The 26,553-nt window shown below is 31.1% G+C and overlaps 2 protein-coding genes across 2 annotated transcripts in view; one reads left to right on the top strand and one right to left on the bottom strand.

Annotated features, from left to right (window-relative positions):
* The window catches only part of LOC119610627 (CYFIP-related Rac1 interactor B-like), a 54,399-nt gene extending 43,883 nt beyond the window's left edge, over positions 1-10,516 (bottom strand). Inside the window, exons 1-2 of the mRNA XM_037965923.1 lie at positions 10,292-10,516; positions 2,438-2,857 (exon numbers count right to left, since the gene is read on the bottom strand). Of these exons, the coding sequence (XP_037821851.1) occupies positions 2,438-2,620 (183 nt within the window). The 5' untranslated portion in view covers positions 2,621-2,857; positions 10,292-10,516. The remainder of the gene's footprint in view (positions 1-2,437; positions 2,858-10,291) is intronic.
* A 6,976-nt stretch (positions 10,517-17,492) lies between these two features.
* LOC119610626 (ankyrin repeat and MYND domain-containing protein 2) lies at positions 17,493-19,318 on the top strand. The gene is made up of 2 exons (XM_037965921.1): positions 17,493-17,845; positions 17,976-19,318. The coding sequence occupies exons 1-2, from the start codon at positions 17,642-17,644 to the stop codon at positions 18,978-18,980; spliced, it is 1,209 nt and encodes a 402-aa protein (XP_037821849.1). The 5' UTR covers positions 17,493-17,641; the 3' UTR covers positions 18,981-19,318.
* Positions 19,319-26,553: the final 7,235 nt, after the last annotated feature.

Genomic DNA, 26,553 nt, shown 5'->3' on the forward strand with positions numbered 1-26,553 from the left:
AGAGAATTTTTAATTGTCAATTAGTATTGACAAGAAGTTTTGAATAGTTTTGAACGACTATGAGGGGACTGTATTGAAAAAGAGAACTCTATGAGAAGATCAGGCAGATTAAAGATCTTATTAAATAATGAAATTTATAGAATCCCTTAGATTGCAATGGTAATCTCTATAAGGATGACTCATACAAACTTTATATAGATCGAATTACAATCCATTACATTACCACACTGCCTATAGTAAAAAAACAATAGATCTAGAATCAAAAGTAAAAGATTTACTAAAACATTGATTTATTAGACCCCCTAGATCGTTAAAAATCCCTTGTGGGAATTCAAAAGATGTTTCGTTTCACTTCTGAGTCATGTTTATATGTACGATCCATTAGAGCATAGATCGCTGATCGACATTAACAATGTCGTACTAAGAACTCAACTACCGACTTCAGATAGGCTTAAAAAGTAAATTATTTCTGAAAAAATGGATTAATAAGAACAATTTATTAAAAAAAAGTATGAACATACTTAAAACTGATCATAAGCCTATTTCTAGGACACGATCAAAAATAAAAATTTCATATTTTTTTAAATTTATGAAAAATTTTCATTGAATCAATAACCAGTTTCATTTAATCTATGAAATACAGTCACAATGGCGTCTAAAAACAAATTCATTAAACTAATGAAACATTCTTCATTTATACAATGAAAGGTTACGTTAGCTCGTACACAATGAAAAAATTTCATTGATCAAATGATAAAATTCATGCCTGGAATGCAGCTTCTGCTCTTATTGCAATGATATGCAATGACGTAATAGAAAAGAGTCTATACAGAATATTTTCCATCTATGAAATAGTTTCACAATGGAGTCATATAATAAAATTAATTAAACTTTCTTCATTTATACAATGAAGGGTTACATTAGTTCGTAAACAATGAAACCATACATCATATCAAAACTCTTAGAAATCGGGGTTAATCGTGCAATCCATGTAAGTACTGAATCGAAAGATTTGTTGATTTCAATTTAAGGAAATTAAATTGTTTTTCAATGTAATTGCTTCATGGCATTTATGAAATATTTTCATTGAATCAATAATCAGTTTCATTTAATCTATGAAATAAATTCATAAAACTAATGAAACATTTTTCATTAATACAATGAAGACTAACATTAGTTCTTAAAGAACGAAAAAAATTCATTGATGAAAAGTTCAAATTCATGCCTGGAATGTAATTTTTCTCTTCTCTAGTTATACTATATTGAATTATAGAAGAATCTATACAAAATCTTTTCCATCAATGAAATAGTTTCAGAGTGGAGTCCAAAAAATAAAATTAATGAAACTTTCTTCATTTATATAATGAAGGGTAACGTTAGCTCGTAAATAATGAAAAATTTCATTGATCAAAAGATAGATACATGCCTAGAATGCAGAAAGATTCTCAAGTCTAATTTGTTCCGAATTCAAAACACTACGCCTATTTTAGATTAAACTTCTTAATCTTATCTCCAAAAAATTATCTTCTAGGGAAGCAACTGTAGATGTTAGGTCAACGGGTTATCGCATGTTTCGAATTCTGGAAACAGTTTTTCGAGTGTGATTGTTAACTAAGATTCAATATAGAATGACCACTATTGACCTGTCCATTCAAAAGATCTGCCCATCGATACTGTGAAAAATTTTCACTTTCCAAATTGTTGAGCAAAGTAAAGGACATTGTAAAGATCAAATAAAATTGTTATTATAACAGTTGGAAACTCGTTCCTGGTGAGAAAAACTTCTGGTTGATACAGTGGTTACTGGGTTGACAGCCATTAAACGATTGGGAATCACATCGTTCAAGAGCAGAGATCTAATTATCGTGGAAACGATAAATTACTGTTAAAGCATTATTTTGTTAACTTGAGAGCTCATCTATAGACATTTCAAGTTCGTTAAGGATCTTACTTTGTTGGAGAGGTATGATTGCTATATAGGCTGCAATTTGGCTTCCTTTTTTAAATGTGGGTATGGTTGAAATTGTCTTATTAAAGTCTACTATAACAGTCTATAGGGTGTCACAAAACCAAACTAGTAAGCTGTAAAGCACGTGAGTCACACTATGAAAATGAAGAAATAACGTCACCATAAATACTCGCAAAAAAAAAACACGAAAAAAATAATCATAAAAACGTATAAATTTAAAAAAAAAAAACAAGAAATGTTTTATTAAAATATTCACATATGAATAATTATAAGAGATAAATTTGTTAAAAATAAATTAACTAGAAACAAGGTGGAACGCAAGACAGAAACAATTAAAAATAAAACATATATTTTAAGAAAAAAATATATAAAAATTAAATTTAAAACAAAATTAATTCATTCATAAGTTGGTCATTAATTAACAACATTTTTATAAAAACATTTTTATATTTAAAATGAATGACTTACCTTATATACTTGTATCTCTTCTAATACAGCTTCTGATTCTTTGAGTACTCGCTCTACCTCTTCATATATTTCACGTTCTGTTTCCGTGGGTGCTGCATTTTCAAAATCCAAAAAGACATCGTAGGACTTGGCTGTGCAACAGTTTGAGTCATCACGTGCCAATAAACTCAGTAATTTGCCCATTTCTTTATTTTTTGTCTGTTTTTCTTTTATTTATTATTAATTTATTTTTAAGTATGAAGAGTGTATGTAGCTGATTGTATGTTGTTGTTGTTTTTTTGTATCAATTCACTGTGATTTTTTTGTACTTTAAACACTTTTTTGATTTGTTAATTATTTTTTGCTTTATTTCCTTAATCAATGAGTAAATATTTAGTTAATTTTTTTGTGGATTTTAAACAGCAAATTTATAATTGATTTCTAAAAAAAGAAGGGAAATTTAATTAATTAATAAATAGTTTTTAAAGAAATGAAGGAGTAATAATATGAAAACAAAAACTAGACTATATACAAGACTATAGACCAGAATATAGACTAGACTATATACTAGACTATAGACCAGACTATAGACTAGAATATAGACTAGACTATAGACTAGACTATAGACTAGACTATAGACTAGACTATAGACTAGACTATAGACTAGACTATAGACTAGACTATAGACTAGACTATAGACTAGACTATAGACTAGACTATAGACTAGACTATAGACTAGACTATAGACTAGTCTATAGTCTAGACTATAGACTAGACTATAGACTAGACTATTGACTAGACTATTGACTAGACTATAGACTAGACTATAGACTAGACTATAGACTAGACTATAGCTAGACTAAAGACTAGACTAAAGACTAGACTAAAGACTAGACTAAAGACTAGACTATAGACTAGACTAAAGACTAGACTAAAGACTAGACTATAGACTAGACTATAGACTAGACTATAGACTAGACTATAAGACTAGACTATAGACTAGACTATAGACTAGGACTATAGACTAGACTATAGACTAGACTATAGACTAGACTATAGACTAGACTATAGACTAGACTATAGACTAGACTATAGACTAGACTATAGACTAGACTATAGACTAGACTATAGCGACTAGACTATACTAGGACTAGACAAGACTAGACTATAGACTAGACTATAGACTAGACTATAGACTAGACTATAGACTAGACTATAGACTAGACTATAGACTAGACTATAGACTAGACTATAGACTAGACTATAGACTAGACTATAGACTAGACTATAGACTAGACTATAGACTAGACTATAGACTAGACTATAGACTAGACTATAGACTAGACTATAGACTAGACTATAGACTAGACTATAGACTAGACTATAGGACTAGACTATAGACTAGACTATAGACTAGACTATAGACTAGACTATAGACTAGACTATAGACTAGACTATAGACTAGACTATAGACTAGACTATAGACTAGACTATAGACTAGACTATAGACTAGACTATAGACTAGACTATAGACTAGACTATAGACTAGACTATAGACTAGACTATAGACTAGACTATAGACTAGACTATAGACTAGACTATAGACTAGACAATAGACTAGACTATAGACTAGACTATAGACTAGACTATAGACTAGACTATAGACTAGACTATAGACTAGACTATAGACTAGACTATAGACTAGACTATAGACTAGACTATAGACTAGACTATAGACTAGACTATAGACTAGACTATAGACTAGACTATAGACTAGACTATAGACTAGTCTATAGTCTAGACTATAGACTAGACTATAGACTAGACTATAGACTAGACTATAGACTAGACTATAGACTAGTCTATAGACTAGACTATAGACTAGTCTATAGACTAGACTATAGACTAGACTATAGACTAGACTATAGACTAGACTATAGACTAGACTATAGACTAGACTATAGACTAGACTATAGTAGACTAGACTATAGACTAGACTATAGACTAGACTATAGACTAGACTATAGACTAGACTATAGACTAGACTATAGACTAGACTATAGACTAGACTATAGACTAGACTATAGACTAGACTATAGACTAGACTATAGACTAGACTATAGACTAGACTATAGACTAGACTATAGACTAGACTATAGACTAGACTATAGACTAGACTATAGACTAGACTATAGACTAGACTATAGACTAGACTATAGACTAGACTATAGACTAGACTATAGACTAGACTATAGACTAGACTATAGACTAGACTATAGACTAGACTATAGACTAGACTATAGACTAGACTAGACTAGACTATAGACTAGACTATAGACTAGACTATAGACTAGACTATAGACTAGACTATAGACTAGACTATAGACTAGACTCTAGACTAGACTATAGACTAGACTATAGATCATTTTAGAAAATCTTCTAAAATGACGCAAATTCTTATGGATTTTTTACATAATTTTACAAAAATTCTATAGACAAAACTAACTTCCTTTGTTCTCCTTAAAAAAAACAAATGCAAATAGTAAATTAACCTTAAGTTTAAATTATATTTTAAAATTCTATAGAACAAGTTAAGAAACAATAGTTTAATTTACATGCTTTAATTTTCTTTGTTCGAAATTTTTGTGTAAAAATTTTGCTAGCGAAAAAATAATCTATTTTTATAAATAAATATTTATGTAAATAAGCAACTCTATTGAAAATTTTAAAAATATATACAACAATAACTATATTTCTCATACATCTGATAATGTATGAATAGACTTTCTTTCTTTCATTCTCAATATGTGTAACGCATCTACTTATGGGTCAAGTAGAAAGGTGACACACATCATTTATGGACCATTTAAACAAAAAAAAAAAAAATAATAATAATATGTAATAAAACGAGCCAGAGTTTAAATTTATAGTTTGTGAACAGTAGTGTCTGATTAAGTAGCAGAATTTGTCAAGCTAAAAAACAACACCAAACAAAAGAAATTTTTAAAGTAACTTCAAACCAAATTGACACAAATTTAGTTCCCTTTAGAAATAATATACAAATAACAAGGACTTAAAAATCTTGTACAAAATTATTGTTTATCACAAAATCAACGAACCGACATCGATGCTCTATTAAACCAATTATGATAACAGAAACGAGAGAAAAAGGAAATCTTGAAACAAATGCACACATATGTTGGTTATATGTTTATATAAGGAAAAACCCATAAGTCAATAATCGATAATTGCCAATAACATACACGTTTCGATACATTTTACAGTCAAACTACAACATATTCGAAATACACACAGAAGTAAAAATAAATGTATGAATATTGCTCTTGTATATATGAGATTTTATAAACAACGAAAGAGCTGAAATAAAAGAGATTTCAAAAGTAAGGAACAAGAGTAACGAAAATATTGTATAATTGTGATAAAAATTTAACACATTTGAAGTGCAGTAGCACAATAGAAACAGAAAATTAACATTAAAGTAAGGATGGGTGAAAGCGATAAAATGATAGCCTACACTTGCTACAATGATGTTTACGATTTTAAGAGATTTTTTTTAAAGATTTTAACCCAGATTTTAACTAGTTCAGTTCTAGTTCTAGTTCAATTCTAGTTCAGTTCTAGTTCAGTTCTAGTTCAGTTCTAGTTCAGTTCTAGTTCAGTTCCAGTTCAGTTCTAGTTCAGTTCTAGTTCAGTTCAGTTCAGTTCAGTTCTAGTTCAGTTCTAGTTCAGTTCTAGTTCAGTTCTAGTTCAGTTCTAGTTCAGTTCTAGTTCAGTTCTAGTTCAGTTCTAGTTCAGTTCTAGTTCAGTTCTAGTTCAGTTCTAGTTCAGTTCTAGTTCAGTTCTAGTTCAGTTCTAGTTCAGTTCTAGTTCAGTTCGAGTTCAGTTCTAGTTCTGTTCTAGTTCAGTTCTAGTTCAGTTCTAGTTCAGTTCTAGTTCAGTTCTAGTTCAGTTCTAGTTCAGTTCTAGTTCAGTTCTAGTTAGTTCTAGTTCAGTTCTAGTTCAGTTCTAGTTCAGTTCTAGTTCAGTTCTAGTTCAGTTCTAGTTCAGTTCTAGTTCAGTTCTAGTTCAGTTCTAGTTCAGTTCTAGTTCAGTTCTAGTTCAGTTCTAGTTCAGTTCTAGTTCAGTTCTAGTTCAGTTCTAGTTCAGTTCTAGTTCAGTTCTAGTTCAGTTCTAGTTCAGTTCTAGTTCAGTTCTAGTTCAGTTCTAGTTCAGTTCTAGTTCAGTTCTAGTTCAGTTCTAGTTCAGTTCTAGTTCAGTTCTAGTTCAGTTCTAGTTCAGTTCTAGTTCAGTTCTAGTTCAGTTCTAGTTCAGTTCTAGTTCAGTTCTAGTTCAGTTCTAGTTCAGTTCTAGTTCAGTTCTAGTTCAGTTCTAGTTCAGTTCTAGTTCAGTTCTAGTTCAGTTCTAGTTCAGTTCTAGTTCTAGTTCAGTTCTAGTTCAGTTCTAGTTCAGTTTCAGTTCTAGTTCAGTTCTAGTTCAGTTCTAGTTCAGTTCTAGTTCAGTTCTAGTTCAGTTCTAGTTCAGTTCTAGTCCAGTTCTAGTTCAGTTTTAGTTCAGTTTTAGTTCAGTTCTAGTTCTATAAGTCGTTTTATAAAGTACCCAAAAGGTATTATGTTCTGATTAACTTGAATTACCTAAATAATAACCATAAAATACTAAATGTCCTTAATTCTAGAATATTTATTATTCCATGGCCAAATAACTTTACAAGATATTTACTTTGAAGCTGGTTCTTAGACGAACGATCTTTATGGGTCTTTTACTTATGAACGTTACTTATGATTTTCACTTCAGTAGTGTAGGGTATTAAAATCTATTGCAATTGCTACAATAAAAACACGTTTTTCAAATGAAAACAAAGCAACACAACACAAATGGGTGTTGTTTAAATAGCAACAAAAAATAAAAGAAAACAAGTAGGAAAATACGGAAAATACTTGAAAATATGAAAATAAACAGGAATAAACAAAACAGGCTGGTTATTGAAGGACAAAGGATGGAAAAAAGAAAATTCAAAAAACACATATATAAAAAGTTTTTGGTACAATAACCAGATTTTCCAAAAAAAAAAAAAACAAAATGCAATGTTTACAAACATTATTCCCCCCAGCAATGCAGACAAACGCTCCTCATACTATTACATATTTATTGCAAGTATTGTTGGTTAAATGGTACAGATTTTTTCTAAATTCATGTACTGCCGCTGATTGATACACGATTAGAGGCATTCTACAAACTACTTAGTGGGGGGTGTTTGTGTAATTTTTGGAAGATGAATAACAAAGCAAAAAAAGTAAAAATCATATAATAAGTGTATATTGTATGAACAATTTATAAACATTAAGTGGATTCGAAAGAAATTTTTGAAAACTATAATAAAAAAGAAAATTTTTTCTAAAAATTTCAAGTTTATGGTTTTTAATTTTTGCGTAGTTTTGTATAATTTATTTGGGGTTTTTTTTATTTATTTCCATACAACAACATGTGTTGTAAATTACTTGTTAGAGGAGAGGAGTAGAATAAAAAAATATCGTAAAAGAAATAAAAACTTTTAGCAGCGTTTTATCATGAAATTTAATCATTTTCTTATCTTTTGTTATTTTTGTTTGTGTGTTCATTGCAAAATTCTGTTATCGGGTATCCGCCATGAAAAATACACTAACAACAAGATTAGCAAGTAAGAGAGATTAGTCGGCTATGGCCGAATATGTGATAAACTACACCAGGCATGGAAAATTTGGAATAGTGAATAGATCCATAGTCTAGTCAATAGACTAATCAATAAACCACTCTAATAGACTTGTCCATAGACTAGTTTAAAGACTAATCAATAGACTAGTCAACAGACTAATCAGTAGTCAAGTCCACAGACTAGTCAGTAGTCAAGTCCAAAGTCTAGTCTATATAGACTCTGTAGTCTAATCCATAGTCTAGTCTATAGACTAATCAATAAACCAATAGACTATTCTATAGATTGGTCCATACTATAGTCTGTAGAGTAGTCATAGACCAGTCAATAGACTAGTATACTAAATAATCGATCGACTATTCAATAGACTTGTCCATAGACTAGTTTAAAGACTAATCAATAGACTAGTCCACAGACTAATCAGTAGTCAAGTCCATAGTCTAGTCTATATAGACTCTATAATCTAATCCATAGTCTAGTCAATAGACTAATCAATAAACCACTCTATAGACTATTCTATAGATTGGTCCATACCTTAGTCTGTAGAGTAGTCATATACCAGTCAATAGACCAGTACACTAAATAATCGATAGACTATTTAATAGACTTGTCCATAGACTAGTTTAAAGACTAATCAATAGACTAGTACACAGACTAATCAGTAGTCAAGTCCATAGTCTAGTCTATATAGACTCTATAGTCTAATCCATAGTCTAGTCAATAGACTAATCAATAAACCACTCTATAGACTATTCTATACATTGGTCTATACCTTAGTCTGTAGAGTAGTCATATACCAGTCAATAGACCAGTACACTAAATAATCGATAGACTATTTAATAGACTTGTCCATAGACTAGTTTAAAGACTAATCAATAGACTAGTACACAGACTAATCAGTAGTCAAGTCCATAGTCTAGTCTATAGAATAGTCTAGCCAAAAAGCTAGTCATAGCTATGTCAATAGATCAGTCCACAGACAGAGTCAATGAACTAATCAATAGACTACTTTAAAGACTAATCAATAGCTAAGTCCATAGAATAGTCAATTGGTTAGTCGAAAGATTATAACTAATCAATAGACTACTTTAAAGACTAATCAATAGCTAAGTCCATAGAATAGTCAATTGGTTAGTCGAAAGATTATAGACTAGTCATAAGTCTATTTAATATACTAGTCCGTAGTCTAGACTACAGACTAATCAATAAACTACTCTACAGACTAATGAATATACTTCTCTATAGACTAGTCTCCCGACTAGGCAATAGGTTAGTGCAAAGACTAATCAATAGATAAGTCCATAGACTAATCAAAAGAGTGGTCCATAAAGCAAATTCAACTGATACCTGAACTAGGAAATGATATTCTGGTAGAATATTTGTATGGGGAATCAGAGGAACTATAGACCAATTTCAAATACGTTCATTTCGTTTTTTCCTAAAAATGTTCCATTTTCCTCAAATCTTATTGCCTTGTATTAAAAACTGTAGGCTGTACTTTAAACACAAGGATTAGACTGGCATAAAATTGCCCTGAGTCCATAGTTAAACGTTTCCACCAAACATCTAATACATGCAACACTATAAAGCTGTAGGGTATAATAACAAGCTTAAGCTTTTATTTCAGTTTTTTTTTTACAAATACGGGAATATGTTTTTTCCATATTTGTTTTGGTTCCCTGCCTGCCTGGCCGCCTGACTGCTGTTAGCTTCTACAGCATTAATTCTAGGCACGTTTTCCTGTGTCTCCATAACGTTGAAATAAAAATACAATAAAAGAAGGTAAAATTACAAAATCATAAGAACTCTAAGCAGGGGAGGAGTTGTTTTTCCTATTTTTACCAATTTCAATTCTATCTATTCAAAACACAAAACAACAAGCAACATTTCTTTTTCCTCTGCAGAGGGGTTGTTTGCAACAACAACAACAACAACAACACTTTTCCTTACAAAAATATTTCGGTATAATTTGTTTTTGCCTTTTCATTTACAAACTTAAAAACATTTCTTTATTTTAATTATTTATTCTTATTTTTTATCAAAATATTGGAATTTTGCAATGATTGCCCTTTGTATGGAAAAAGTGTAAACAACTTTTTCAAGTTTTATCACTTTGTTTTATTAATACATTTGCTGCTTTTTTATTTTATTTTGTAATTTCTTATCACCTTTTTTTAGTAATTTCACTGGTTTCTTTTATTATTTTGTTTAATTCTTGCTTCCTTTTTTCTATTTAATTATTTTTTTTTTTGTTTCTATATAAGATTTGTAAAAAATTTATTACTTTTTTATAAGTTTTAATGAAAAGATTTGTTAAAAAACACCGTATATAAAAAAAATACCGCAAAAACACACGACGTACGTTCTCTTAAGACGGCTGCTAAAATCGAACTAAGAAAATGAGGACTGCGCCGACAAATATTAACGGCGGCGGCGACTGACACTAAATATGTCGGCGGCGGCTTAAAATCGACTGTAAGCCGGCAAAGTTTTCAACTACGTTTAGTTTTTCATTTTTCAACGATTTTAAATAAAAACGGAATCCGAGAGATCAGAAAGTAGGATTTTGGAAGCAAATATATTGTTTATAACAACAAAACAGAGCAAACTCAAAAGTTGTATGAGAAATTATGCAGGGATGAATAAAAAATTCTTAAAAATTAAAAACAAATCCTTTCTCCAAGTTCTCCATATAAAACATCTTGCAGAAAATCAGTTTCTAAAAAATTTTGCGTTAAGAAAATGATCAATAATGTAAAAACAAAGATATTTTATTTGTTTATTTACTAGCTATACCCAGTGTGCTGTGCTACCCTAAAAGCAATATAAATAAGAAACCTACTTAACAATTTTGATGATTCTAACTACAATGGTTTTCCAGATATACAATTTGTTACATATGGGAGATTCCACGTTTAATTTAATCTATGAAAAATTTGAATAATCTAATAGTTTCCAGATATACAAAATTTTGTATTTAATTCATATGGGAAGTGCCAAGCCCCCCATTGAAAGACCGCCCGTTATTCTCTAAATGTTCTTCAGTAAAATTTGAAGATTCTAGCTCTAATAGTTTCTCAGATATACGAATTTGTCTATTTAATTCATATGGGAGCCCCAGATGAAAGTCCGCCCTTTTTTCTCCAAAATGTTCAGATAAATATTAAAGTTGTTCGTGCAAAATTTGAAGAATTTAGTTATATTAGTTTCCCAGATAAACGAATTTTTGTATTTAATTCATATGGGAGGTTCCGCTCCCCTCATTGGTAGTCCCCCAATTTATTACCCAAAATGTTTACATGGATGTTAAAGTTCTTCCAGAACAACATCATTTAAAGGGATCACAAAGAGATTGAAAAATATTCCAAAAGTTTCACTTTGAAAACATTATTAGAATGTATGAAAACTCGCAACTCTAAAGGCAGACTAATCCTATTTTAGCGGTAATTTATGATTAAAATAAGTAAGAAGTAAGAGTTATATTCGGCAAATCATATGTCGTAAAAAAGCAAATTTCGGAAGTGGTCCGATCATTAGATTAATAAGAACGTCACCGTGTTTTTCGGATTAGGGACTTAAATGTGGATTTGGATCAATAATATATATAATTTAAAGTATTTTTTTTAATTCTACTATAATTCTATCATAATGATAACTTTTGGAATGATGTATTAGCTATAAACTGATTTTCTGTAAGAGGGTTATATTGGCGGACTATTATGGCCTATAGAGATTTCGATTGATATCGAGCCCTTTATGCAAAATGGACGTAAGCGAGATAAATTTTCGTTCAATAAGGATACTGCGTGTTTAATTTCATGTTTATATATTCAATATTTTAGAAAATTCAAAAAGTACCAGTTAAAGAACGAAAAATTACCAGAAATACTCCAGTTTAAATTTTCATTCACTCAAGTCCCTAATTGCTTAGTTTTATGTTTCTAGGTTCATTATAATAGAAAATTCAAATAGAACCAGTTGAAGAACGAAAAAGTTCCAAAAAGTCCCCTTTTATATGTTATCACTTAATCCGGGCTGTACATTCCTAATTTCATGTTTCTACGTTCAATATTATAAAAAATTCAAAAAGTACCAGTCGAAGAACGAAAAAGTACCAAAAAGTCCCCTTTTAAATGTTATCACTTAATCCGGGCTGTACATTCTTAATTTCATTTTTCTAGGTTCAATATTATAAAAAATTAAAAAAAAAATTTATAGATTATAATTTACTCCGGGCTCTACATATTTATTTTCATGTTTCTAGGTTTAATTTTATGGAAAACTCAAAAAGTACCAGTCGAAGTACGATAAAGTTCCCATTTTATAGATTCTCATTTACTCCAGGCTCTAAGTGCTTAATTTCATGTTTCGAGGTTCAAATTTTGTAGCAAGCTCAAAAAGTACCAGTCAAAGAACGAAAAAGTACCAAAAAGTGCCATTTTATAGATTCTCATTTACTCCAGGCTCTACGTGCATAATTTCATGTTTCTATGTTCAATTTAATAGAAAACTCAAAAAGTACCTTTTGAAGAATGAAAAAGTACCAAAAAGTCCACTTTTATAGATTCTCAAGTGCTTAATTACATGTTTCTAAGTTCTAAGTCAAAAAAGTACCAGTTGCAACATCGTATTGGGAGCTCGTTATTTTGTATTCATATGTATAAGTTAATAAACCAAAAACAATGTTTTATAAAAAAGTACCAAAAATAGGTACAGTTTTCATCCCTTAAACGTCCGAATATCCAAAAAGTACTAAATTCATATTTTTATTTGTTCGTCAAGTTATGAAGGATTCAAAAATATTTTTTGAATGTTCTCTGGTTTAAAAGATACATGGGGTGCAAAAGAAGTACCAAATTACAGTTTCTACCCGTTTATTCCCCAAAGGGGTCGAATTTGAAAAAAGTACCAGACACCTGTCCGCTTATTTTTTAAATGAATAACGATATGCTTTAAACTGTTTTTGTATCTTTTATAGTTTAGGAAATTTGAGGCTAACTAATTTACGTTTTTACCCTTTATTAACCCATAAAAAATTTAAATTTCCAAAAATCCCGTCTTATTATACATTTGGTGGGAAACCAACCTCCTGCCAAAATTTAAGCTATTTAGCTTCAACCGTTTAGGCTCTACGATGATGAATCAGTCAGTCAGTCAGTCAGTAACGATAGAATTTTATATACGTATGTATGTATATAGATTTCGTGCATTGAATTATACTGTAAAAACATTGTAATGTTCGACTTGAATTCAAGTTTCGTTTTCACTGGAGAATGCTATTGAATTAAAGTGTAATGAAAGTGTATTTCAACACTTGAAATTGGAATGTTTGACTGGAATTAAACTTGTTTTAAACTTTAATTCCAGCAAGAATGCTTATTGGGTATAGTGTGACAACTATAAGTCTAAAGCCCACAATGGTTAGTACCAATATTTTGCCCAAACAACATCTACATACCTAGCCAGGTTCTATCCTCTAGGTCCTTGAAGACATTCTCTACAAAGCTATAAATTTGTATAAAACCATAGTGTTTGGAGACAACAAGAGCTTCACTGAAAGGCACACCTGACAGACATCGCGCTCTATTATGGGTGTATGGTATTGATTCTGCTAAGATCAATGGTATAATAATAAGTATGTATCTCAAGGATACCCCCTGAATACGGCAATCAGCTTCCTTCCATTGCCTCTATGTGATAATATACCATGTCACCACTAGCCGACCGACCACCACCTGCCTAGGCTACTAGGGAGGTATACAATTGCCCCTCTCTTGTGGGCATTCTTCCAGGAGACCATTATGATGCCTCCTCTTTCTTGAAAAGAAAGACGTTCTTTATAGACAAATAAATAATTAATTAACACCATTACCTACGTTTTTTAATCTTCTAGATCTCACAAATATGCCAAATATAGATTTCGATAAACACTTTTGGGTATTAAACGAAAACAAACCCATATAATTATTAACAATTTAACTAAATTCAACCCAACACTTGCTGTTTCTTTGTACAATGACCCTCGGTATAGTAGTATAGCATACAATCTTACTAATTTTAATTTTTAGTAAAAAATTAATTTTTTATTTAAAGAATATCATTTCTGTCATTTTAGATTTTCGCACAGACACAACAACAGATTTTTTTTTTTTTTGGCAAATAAAAAATGCAGAAAACGGTTTGGCGCGAAAAATTCTAGCAGAATTTCTTTTCGCAGTCGGCAGAATTGACATCAACTGCACTTCCCATTTGAAATACACATGTTCGATACCCTAGCCCTTACGGTATGACATACCAGCAATGTAAAAAGGTGTAGCTCCGTTGACGTCAACGAAGCTGGTTTGAAGTCAAAGCAGCGACTCGAATTAGGCGCGAAAACACGAAAATATCTGAGGCGAAGCATATACATCGAACGTTGAGCAAAGTTCTACACCGGCCAAATTTCAATGAGCGGCTTATTATTAGATAAAAGAAAACTTGCTTAAATGAAAACAAATTAATTTTATATTGTAAAATTCCACAAATTTAGCGAAAGTATTCTGTAAATTGTACAAAATATGGCGAAATTTTCAAGCCGTATTAAGCTGAAAAATTTTCGGCGGCGGCGGCTTTGACATTTTGTTCGGCGGCTAGGCTTAGTCGGCTTAAGCCGAATCGGCGCAAGTCTCTTAAGACGGCTGCTAAAATCGAACTAAGAAAATGAGGGAATAAAGGAAAATAGAAAATGTTAAAACAAAGTACTAAAATTATGCAACTATGTGTAAAGTAGGCTGCCAGATGAAACGTTTCAAAGGTAATTTTATTTTTTTTTTGTGAAAAGCGGGTTAATTATATATTAGTGAAAGGATATCTTTTTTGATTTTTAGAAAAATGGTTTTACAAAATTATTGTAATTTTTGTTTAAATATATATCATACATATTTTAAGTAAGAATATGTTTCTGAATATGAATTTTAAACCACATATTATAATTAAACAATCAAAATTTAAAAAAAGGAATTTCAATAAGAAATCAGTATTTCATTTAAAAAAATCTAAATTTTAATGGAAATTAAGAATTATAAAATAACGTGGCCTTCGGTAGGTTAATAGTTAGTGTTCTAGTCTGGTAGACCTGAGGTGATGGATTCGATTCCCATCTGAGGCACTGGTTAAGGAGCGCACAACAGGCCCGATAGCGGCCTCCTTTCAAACTAACTACTCAAATAACGCATTTTTTAGAAAAAGTGTAAATATATAAAAATTATTATTTTTTTTTTTTTTTTTTTTGCGAAAAATCATTTTATTAGTAAGAATTGTTTTTTAGTGAAAATTTTTAATTGTAATAAAATGATTTAAATTTTAGTTAAATATTAGGATTTTATAAAAATATCTGAGCTATAGCAAGAAATTAACATATTTATCAAAGAAGGTTGTAAAAAAACTATTACTTTTTAATATATTTTTTTATTTTGTTTTAAGAACTCGGGATTTTAGTAAAAGTCTTATTTTTTATGCAAAATTCGATTTTTTGTTTGTGAAAAATCATATTTTTACATAAAACGTTTGTGGAAAATATACTTTTAGGAAAAATTACGCTTTTAATAAAAAGTTTTTATGAATTTTTGTGGAAAATAAACTTTAGATTTTTTTTAGTGAAAAATACGTTTTATTATGAAAACTCAGGATTTTAGTAAAAATCGGGTATTTTATGAAAAATTGTATTTTTTATAAAAAATATTTTTTTTAGTAAAAATTTATTTCTTTTTAAAATATTAAAATTTAGTCATAAATCAGGACTTTAAGAAAAATAGCAGAAATTATTATTTTAGAAAACAACGTGATTTTTATGAATTTTTCTGGAAAATAAACTTTAGATTTTTAAGTGAAAAATAAATTTTATTATGAAAACCTAGGATTTTAGTAAAAATCGGGTATTTTATGAAAAATTTAATTTTTTTATAAAAAATATTTTTTTAAAAAACAACATGATTTAAGTAATAATTGTAATTTTATATGAAAATATTGTGTTTTTTATGAAAAATACGATTCTATGTGACAAATCAGAATTTTAGTAAAAATCATAATTTTGGTAAAATTAGAATTTTAAGAAAAATTAAAAAAAAATATATAGCTTTAAGTGAACTTTTTTTTAGTAAAATTGAGTTTTATTGTGATAAATCATTAAAAATTTTATCAATACCAAAATTTTCCATATAAATTCAAAAATTCTATAAAAAATAATTTTTTCCCTATTAATTCTTATATAAAAATCATATCAATAAAATCATTTTTCTGTTAAAAATTTTCAATACAAAAAATGTTTAATAAAATATTTCTATATGTAAAATATTCAATAAGAATTTTTTTTTATAAAAAAATTTAATATGAAAATTTTTCCTAAAATAAATTTTCTATACAAAAAAAAAATATAAACAAAACTTAAAACGCAAATTTTTCATTAATGAGTCTTAATAACGAAATAAAATAAGGAAATTAAAATTTTTCCAAATGACCATAGAATTTTTTTAAAAACAATTTCATTTTATTTAATAAATAGTTTGGAAACATAATAAAACATGGCTGTAATAGAAATTAAGAAAAAAATTTAAATTGCTTTAAAAGATTTAGCCCCATTTTCTCAATGTCTGGTTATATTTTATCGAAACGGTAGATTGACAGTTTTCCGGTTAAACGATAACCGGAGGTTAAGATAACGGGCCATTGAATGTGAAAATTTTAATAAAACATTTCAATATCAACGTTTAACCATAAAAGACTGTTATCTGTTACTTTCGTTTCCTCCAACCATCTGGTAGCTCTCCATCAATACTAAACGCGTTGCCAACTACATTATGCATCGCAAAAAAATAATATTTGTAGATAAAATAGAGAACTGCGTCGATTTACCTTGAAGCCGGCGGCGAAAATTTATCGGCTTCAAAATTTTCATTATACGATCGTCATGAATATATTCGAGGAGAATATTAATTAAAACAAAACTGATAAAACAGACAACTATAATAGTTGAAAATATTTGCGGGGCTATAGAGGTGATGTGATGATTTCTTGACCCGTTGTATAGCGTTTTCAATAAATATCGCAATATCTTTTTTAAATCAAAAAATGTGATACCCAAGGTGGACAACTTCGAAGGCCTACACACTCCATTCCTCCAACAATTAACAACTACAACTCATTAATCAACTCGGAAATATCTCACCTCGAATCATGTGAAATATTTTAACAATTTCTCTAACAGTTTTCGGGATAACGAATTATTTCCACAAAAGAAATCAATTACATTGAAAAATTTTTAAAACAAAGCTGAAAACTTTGGCAGCCGGCTTACAGTCGATTATAAACAGCCGCCGATAATTTCAAAGTCAGCCGCCGCTGCTGTTAATTTTTGTCATCGCAGGTCTCTGGACACATACTTGAGGAAGTTCTCTTTTTCATAGGCGATTTTTTTTTGTGAGAATTTTGCCAGAAAATAAATAAATAGTATAAAGAATATAAACAAATTGTAACAAATAAATATGGCCGAAGAAAATAAATCACAATTAGATGATATAAATAAGCAGATATTTGATAAACTTGCGGCCAATGACAAGGATGGTTTCAAGCAGCTGATTGCACAAGTCAAAGGAGGTGTGAATTTCGTAGACGAAAATGGTATGACACCACTGCAACATGCCTGTTGCAAGGGCAACAAGGAGGCGGTACAAATTTTATTGGATATGGTGAGTTAATAGAATAAAAGGAAAAAACGTATATTGTTTAGCTTTATTGAAAGTAAACAATTTAATGTTAAAAACATGGCCACGTGCTCACAGATGTAAATAAAACCTACAATATTTATTTGCTTTCCAGGGAGCCTCTGTAGATTTCAGTCAACATGGCGCCAACTATACACCTTTACACTTTGCAGCCTTATCTGGCAATACGGAAATCTGCACTATGCTTTTGGATGCTGGCATCAACCCCAATACCTTGAACAGTGTCAATCGTACTGCTTCACAAATGGCGGCATTTGTGGGTAATCATGCCTGCGTGGAAACCATAAACAATTATGTGTCCACATCACAACTTGAGTATTATACACAACCCCAAGGTCTGCAAAAAGAACCGCATATTCCGGCAGCATTATTAAATGCCTTCCATAAGTTTGTGGTAGAAACAAATTTGCATCCCGTACGTATAGTTCTAAACTTGCAAAACCTCGGACTGCTTAAACATCTGCCCGGTTTACGTAAGGCCTTGGAGTTGATGTGTGAAAAGGAAATGAAAAAGTCCAGTGATGTCAATGAATTAATGGCTTTCAAATATCATTACCTACGCTGGATCATATCGGAGTTGATGCGTTGTGAGGAGCAGTGCAAGGCCCAGCGTAAAGAGAAACCTGCCACAAATGCCGAAGAACCCAACAAACATGATTTCGTTGAGATGTTTATCAAACGTGTTTTAAAAGAAAACAAACTGGGTCAATTGGATTATGTGGAATTCACAATACGCGATTGTGTACGTGAATTCCCCTTCAGAGAGTGCACCATATTCCGTCAGGTAGTGACTCAGCTGGCCGCCAAAGATGCTCCCTCCGCATTGAGCATTCTACGTTCGGCCATCAATGGTCAGCGCGCCTTTGTCGATGAACTTTCCTATTGCAGTTCCTGTGGCAATGAAAAACCCGACAAGAAATGTTCCAAATGTAAAGCAGTGCAATATTGCGATCGTGAGTGCCAACGTTTACACTGGTTTATGCATAAGAAAACCTGTAATCGGCCGACTTCGAATGCAACTAATACAACGGTGGCCGCTAAGGGTCCCATCGATGCCCAAGAATTGCGCGAAGAGTTGGCTCGTATGACAGCCAGTTAAATTTTAAGTCAGTGTGTGTGTGTGGTCGCCAATGTACGTTGAATATATGAATGAGAAGAAGAAATGAAGTTTTTACTTTTTTTTTTACAAACATTTTTGCATTTGTTTAATGTACTTTATATTATAATCATTATTTAACCGTTTTGACATACTTCTTCCATTTACTGAAAGAAACATTTTTGGGTTTTTCTCAACTTTTCTTTAGTTGTTAGTCTTGATTCCAATTTTATTTTATACTATAAATATTCGCCTCCATAACGTTTTGTATATTATATTAAGACCATCAGTTTCTTTTTTCCCCCCATACAAAAAATAATAAAACAAACATTTTGACCATATGTTTAAAAGTTGTTATTTTTGTCTATTGGTTTAATAGAGTTTTTCTGGTAAGTTTAGTGCAACAAATTTTTCCATTGCAAATCTGATTTTGTCTAGCATTATCAAAAATCTGACTTTTTGCGAAATAGAAAATTTTTCAATATTGACATTTTTTTTAAAGAAATTGAAATTTTTCTGTAGAAAATTTAACGATATTGAATTTTTTCTATAGAAAATTTTCCAATATCGAAATTTTTCTATGGAATATGTTTTAATATTGAAAAGTCTTAATAGAAAATTTGTCATTAAAAATTTTTTATAGAAAAATTATCAATATTGAAATTTTTCTATAGAAATTTTAAAAATATTGAATTTTTTCTATAGAAAATATATCAATATTGAAATTTTTCTATAGAAATTAAAATTTTTCAGTAGAAAATTTAACAATATTAAAAGTTTTCTATAGAAAAAGTTGTTAATATTGAAAATTTTGTATAGAAAATTTGTCAGTATTGAAATTTTCCTATAGAAAAGGTGTTAATATTGAAATTTTTCTATAGAATAGTTGTTAATATTGAAATTTTTAAATAGAAAATTTAACAATATTGAAATTTTTCTATTGAAAAGTTAACAATGTTGAAATTTTTCTATGGAAAAGTTAACAATATTGATGTTGTTCTATAGAAAATTTGCCAATATTGAAATTTTTATATGAAAAATTTATCAATATTGAATATTTTCTATAAAAAATTTAACAATATTAAGATTTTTCCATAGAAAATTTGTCAACATTGAAAGTTTTCTATAGAAAATTTGACAATTTTGAAATTTTTCTAAAGAAAATTTGTCAATATTGAAATTTTTTAATAGAAAATTTAACAATATTGAAATTTTTCTATAGAAAAGTTAACAATATTGATGTTGTTCTATAGAAAATTTATCAATATTTAAATTTTTTATGGAAAAGGCGTTTTGTCAATATTGAAATTTTTCTATAGAAATTTAAATTTGCCAATATTGAATTTTTTCTATAGAAAATTTGCCAACATTGAAATTTTTCTATGAAAAATTTATCAATATTGAAATTTTTTATAAAAAAATTAACAATATTAAAATTTTTCCATAGAAAATTTGTCAACACTGAAAGTTTTCTATAGAAAATTTAACAATATCGAAATTTTTCTATAGAAAATTTAACAATATCGAAATTTTTCTATAGAATATTTGTCAATATCGAAATTTTTCTATAGAATATTTGTCAATATCGAAATTTTTCTATAGAAAATTTGTCAATATCGAAATTTTTCTATAGAAAATTTGTCAATATCGAAATTTTTCTATAGAAAATTTGTCAATATCGAAATTTTTCTATAGAAAATTTGTCAATATCGAAATTTTTCTATAGAAAATTTGTTAATACTGAAAATTTTCTATAAAAAATTCGACAATTTTGAAATTTTTCTATGGAAAATTTTTCTATAGAAAATTTGGCAATACATATTAAAAATTTATCAATATTAAAATTTTTCTATAGAAAATTTATTAATATTGAAATTTTTTATAGAAAAGGTGTTAATGTTGAAAAGTTTCTGAAGAACATTTGTCACTGTTGGAATTTTTCTATAGAAAATTTATCAATATTGACGTTTTTCTATGGAAAAATTTTTAATATTGAAAATCTTCTATAGAAAAGTTGACAATATTGACATTTTTCTGTAGAAAATTCTATCAGTATTGAAATTTTTCTATAGAAAATCTTCAATATTGAAATTTTTCTGTAGAAAATTTAACATTATAGAAATTTTTCTATAGAAAAAGTGTGAATATTGAAATTTTTTAATAGAAAATTTAACAATATTGAAATTTTTCATTAGAAAAGTTAATAAAAAAAAAAAGAAAATTTTCTATAGAAAATTTGTCAATATTGAAATTTTTATATAAAAAATATATCAATATTGAAATATTTCTATAGAAAGTTTGTCAATATCGAAATTTTTCTATAGAAATTGAAATTTGTCTAAAAAAATTTATCAATATTGAATATTTTCTATAGAAAAATTAAAAATATTGAAGTTATTCTATAAAAAATTTATCAATATTGAAATTATTCTATAGAAAATTTGTCAACATTGAAATTTTTCTATAGAAATAGAAACTTTTCTGTTGTAAAGGATGCTTATTTGTTTTTTATTTATGTTCCTTTCTGATTAGAATGGCTTACAATAATAATTCTTAAAACGGAAATGCAAAAAAGGCCAGGTTGCATTCCATCTGACAAAGGCTTAATGAGTTTTTAGAGTTGCCACATAACACATTACTACAATCTTTTGTAGAGTTGCCATATTACAGATCATTACAATCTCGGCCAACCTGACTAGGCAATCGACCTCGATTGCGTTAAGTCTTGTAAAAATTCATCTTCTAGAAACTCATAGTCTTCGTATTCACTCGTGTTGCCTTCAGTTTCAGATAATTTGTTTTTTACCGAGTCCTTTACTTCCAACCATTTTTTCAATCGAGTCGAATCTACTACACCTTTATAGGGTAATTGTGTCACCTGGCAATTTTCTACATCAGATATTTCGTAACGATCATTTCCTAATTGCTTCTGAACGATGTATGGGCCGCGGTACTTCGGTATTAATTTCTTATTGACTCCTGGGGTTGTATTAACATTCTTTAAAACAACTAAATCTCCAGGTTTGAACGATTTTGGCGGTTTGTGATGAACATGGAAATACTTTAAGTTATTCTCCTGAGACTTTTTTATGTTTTCTGATGCATCCTCCCTCATTACCTTTAGATCCCTATTACTATCCTCGTATCTGTCCTGTAAGTATTCTGTCAGTTCGTCTACTATCTCTCCTCGTTGTTCTACTCCAAATAGTAAGATAGCCGGCGATTGTTTCGTAGCACTGTGCAGCGAATTGTTGATGGCAAACTCCACTTGCGACAGTTTATCTGTCCAATCACAATGTTCCGTTGGCTCAGATAGTTTCGATAGCATAGCCCTCAAATCTCTATTTATCCTTTCTACTTGGCCGTTCGACTGTGGGGAAGCTACTGAAGTTTTCACATGAATAATATTTCTTTCGGTTACAAATCTATTGAATTCATCGGAAGTAAAACACGTACCGCGGTCACTAATGATTCGCCTAGGTCGACTATAGTCCCTAAAATACTTTCGTAAGGCACAACATGCTTCCTTTGTCCCTGGCGAGTTTACAGCGTAAAGCCTAGTAAATTTTGTAAATGCATCTACTACTGCTAGTATGTGTCTACGCTTGGATCTAATTGCTGGTAAAGGACCAAAATGGTCGATATGCAAGGTGTCGAAAGGGATAGCCTTCTTCTCGATGTTGTATAGGTTTCGTTCATTTTTTTTATGTGGGCCCGAATAGTAAATACATTTAAGGCAATTTCTTATGAATTTATTTAATTTGTCCTTCATATTAGGGAACCAATAATATTTGCTTATCCTGTCCATACATTTCCCAATACCAACATGACTATACTTCTCATGTACTAACCTCATTATGTTTTCTTCTAATTCCTCCGGCACGTATAATTGTCTTTGTCCCTGATTACCTATTCTAAACACTAAACTATTGTCCAACAAAAACCCCTCTTTTTCACCATGCTCAAGTGCTATCTTAATGTCCTGTATCTTCGGATCCCTAGATTGCGTAATCTGAATATTTACGTCGACTTCATTCTCATCGATAACCCCGATAACTGGTTCGCGGCTGAGTGCATCGACGTGAGTCATCAATTCTCCTCTTCTATGCCTAATGCTATAATTATAATTTTCCAATTCTAAAGCCCATCTGGCGATTCTAGGGTTTATTAATTTCTTACTCAATGTTAGTGCAAGGGAGTTACAGTCGGTCACAATGGTGAAAGGGATTCCTTCTAAGTATATACGGAACCTTCTTAACGCATATATTATGGCCATGGTTTCTAATTCAAAACTATGGTACCTAGATTCTGCCGGAGATGTGCACTTAGAGTAGTAAGCTATAGGGTGAAATTTACCATCTCCTAGTTTCTGTAGGAGCACAGAACCATAGCCCTTAGTACTAGCATCTGTGTGTAATTCTGTTTCACGTTGCTGATCATATACTGCCAGCACAGGAGCATTCGTCAATCGATCCTTCAGAGTCAAGAAAGCGTCTCTACATTCGTCAGTCCAGTTAAAATTTCCATTTTTCTTCAACATATTCAAAGGCCTTGCTATTCTCGAAAAGTCCTGTACAAATCTTCGGAAATAGGAAAACAGTCCTAAACAACGCTCTACCCCTTCACAGTCAGTAGGCATAGGATACTCTTTTATGGACTTGATGTGATCCTCATTAGGCCTAATGCCCATCTCGTTCACACGATAACCTAAATAATCTATTTCCCGATATGCGAATTTACACTTATTCATATTAAGTCTCAAACCTACTTCACTTAAAGCACCTAACACGTCCGACAATAATCCTACATGTTCCTCCAAAGTTTCAGTGGCGATGATTATATCATCTAAGTAAACTACAATCTTACCTGATTCTATAAAATCTCTTAAAACTTTATTAATAAACCGCTGGAATACAGCACCAGCATTTTTTAGCCCGAAAGGCATATAACAATATTCGTATTGACCCAAAGGGGTGACGAAAGCCGTATATTTTATCGAATCCTCATGCATCGGTACCTGATGAAAACTATTTTCTAAATCAAGGGTCGAAAAAATTTTTTTATTACCTAAATAGTCCAGACAATCCTCGATTATGGGTAAGGGATAATTATCCTTTAGTGTAATCTTGTTCAGGGCCCTGTAGTCTACGCACATTCTCAATTGCCCGCTTTTCCGTCTCACTAACACAATCGGCGAGGCATATGCCGAATCACTAGGGCGTATAATACCCTTCTCTAAGAGTTCATTTAATTTCAATTTAACCTCAGACTTTTCCCGGTATGAAAGCCGTCTTGGACCACTATAAATCGGTACATCATTGGTTAACCTAATTTCCATACAATAATCTACCATCTTTGTAGGAGATCCCAATCTATCAAAATACTGCGTTTCTAACATTGACCTTAATGTACACGCACTCGCTGTATCTAGTCCCTCATCAATGTCTATATTCGTATTATCCTCAACGTTGCAAATTATTTCCATGTTTTCCTCACAATACTCATCTTCGTTAATAATTTCTAAATCTTCAACGTTTTCAACTATACTACACTCATTTTCAGAAGCAATTTTACCACGACTCGCTAGATGTTTTACTTCAGGTGAAATAATTCTCCTAATGTTAGTCGGTTCAATAAAATCATTCTTATTACACGTTGCAAATGGAAGTTCATCGAATAAATTCTCTACCGCAGGTGGAAGTTCAGGACTACTACATAATTTAAACAACACAAGCGCACGATGTATTTTTTTGTCAATGTATCCATTTTTCAAATTCAATTTTAACAATTCATTTTTATTATAAGAAATTTTCTTGCTGCATAAGTGAATATTAAGTTTATTAAGTACATCACGCCCGATTAAAAGTGGCACTATGGCTTCGGAATCCGGCAGAACAAATAAATCACCCGCTACTGTTTTATTTTGAAAAAATATGTCACATCCAACACGACCGATTATATTTATGATTTTGTTTCCAACGCCGCGAAATGTAGGTACAGTTTTATTAATAGGGATTGCAAACGGTACTAGTGATTCACTTATACAACTAATTGGGCTACCCGTATCAAACAAAGAAAAAAATTTAATAACATCAGTGCGCTTATTTTGTTGTCTGAAGGCAACACTTACCGATTGGAATGCATCAATACCCTTAATATTTATGGCTCCAACTGCAGTCTTCTTCTTCGGACAGTCTTTGTGGAAATGTCCCATCTCTGCACACACGAAACATGAATTCGGGGGACGTCTGGGCTTCTGACACTGACTTTGGTAGTGTCCAAATTGCGAGCAGTTGTAGCAGCGGACCTCAGCGTCAGTCGATTTATTACCAGTGGTTTCAGAAGGCATCGGTTTAGCTGCGGTAACAGTCTTTAACGGAACGCGGCGTTGTTGACGGCGGCACTCATACCTATCCAGACGACGTAGTAAGTCGTCCATACTACTGGCGCCGTAGAGCATATTGACTGCGTTGTCATTCTTAGGGACACCATCAATTATTATGTCCACTAGCTCTTGCTCCTCTATATCAGCTTTAGCAGCGATTGACTGCATAGCCACCACGTAGCTGAGGCACGACTCGTCAGGCTTTAAATTTCTTTGCTGTAGTTGCCTGTATACCTCTTGCCGGGAAACTGTACGTTTGAACATTCTTGTTAGGCGAGCTTTTAAGTCATCAAATTGTAACAGGCCTAAGTTTGTAACGTACTGTTTGGCCGTCCCTTCCAAACGTCGGCGTATGGCTGCACATTTTTCCTTTTCGGAAAACATCCCCGCATAATCTTCAAAGACTACGAACCAGCGGTTTATGTCTTGGTTGTCGTCACCGCTAAATATAGGAACAGCAGCGTCCAATTCCATCCAGTCCATTCTGCGTACAGGAGATTGGTATGATAAGCCCTCTTCTAGGGCCTGTATTTGTTGCTGTAGTTGTAACATCTGTAAACGAAGTTGTAATTTTTTTATTTCGTCGGACCCTGTAGCAGATGCGGTATCTGGAAGAAAATCATAAGTTTTTCCAGTGTGCATTCTGGCAGCGGCAGCAATTACAGCGGGCTTCGGGACAGCAGTTGCATTGTCTTCAGTTTCAGCGGCATCATGCACGTGGACTTCAGTGTTGACTTCTACGGCGTACTGATCTAGAGCACGTGTTTGCTGTTGTGCAGCAGGATTTGCGACAACGTGTGTCTTAATAGTATTTTCAGCGGCATCAGTATTTGCTTGGACAGCGCACTGGTTCATGTCTTCCACTGTATCCTCTTCGCTTGCTGGTTTTAAAGCGTGGTTGCTTTGTTGTGTCATTAGCGCTTCATATAAGCCTCGTAGTTGGCTCAGCGTCGCAGAAGAAGGGAACTCGATGCCGGCTGCATTTAATGCATCAGTCATTGTCTGGCGACTAGGTCTTAGATCCATCATTGAGCTGCTTCGATATTTTCGTTGGTTTACTAAGATGCACCCCACACCTGATGTTGTAAAGGATGCTTATTTGTTTTTTATTTATGTTCCTTTCTGATTAGAATGGCTTACAATAATAATTCTTAAAACGGAAATGCAAAAAAGGCCAGGTTGCATTCCATC

Source organism: Lucilia sericata, unplaced genomic scaffold (assembly GCF_015586225.1).
Source record: "Lucilia sericata isolate MDLA Ls3-8-SP2 unplaced genomic scaffold, ASM1558622v1 Contig001253F_arrow, whole genome shotgun sequence".
Lineage (NCBI taxonomy): Eukaryota > Metazoa > Arthropoda > Insecta > Diptera > Calliphoridae > Lucilia > Lucilia sericata.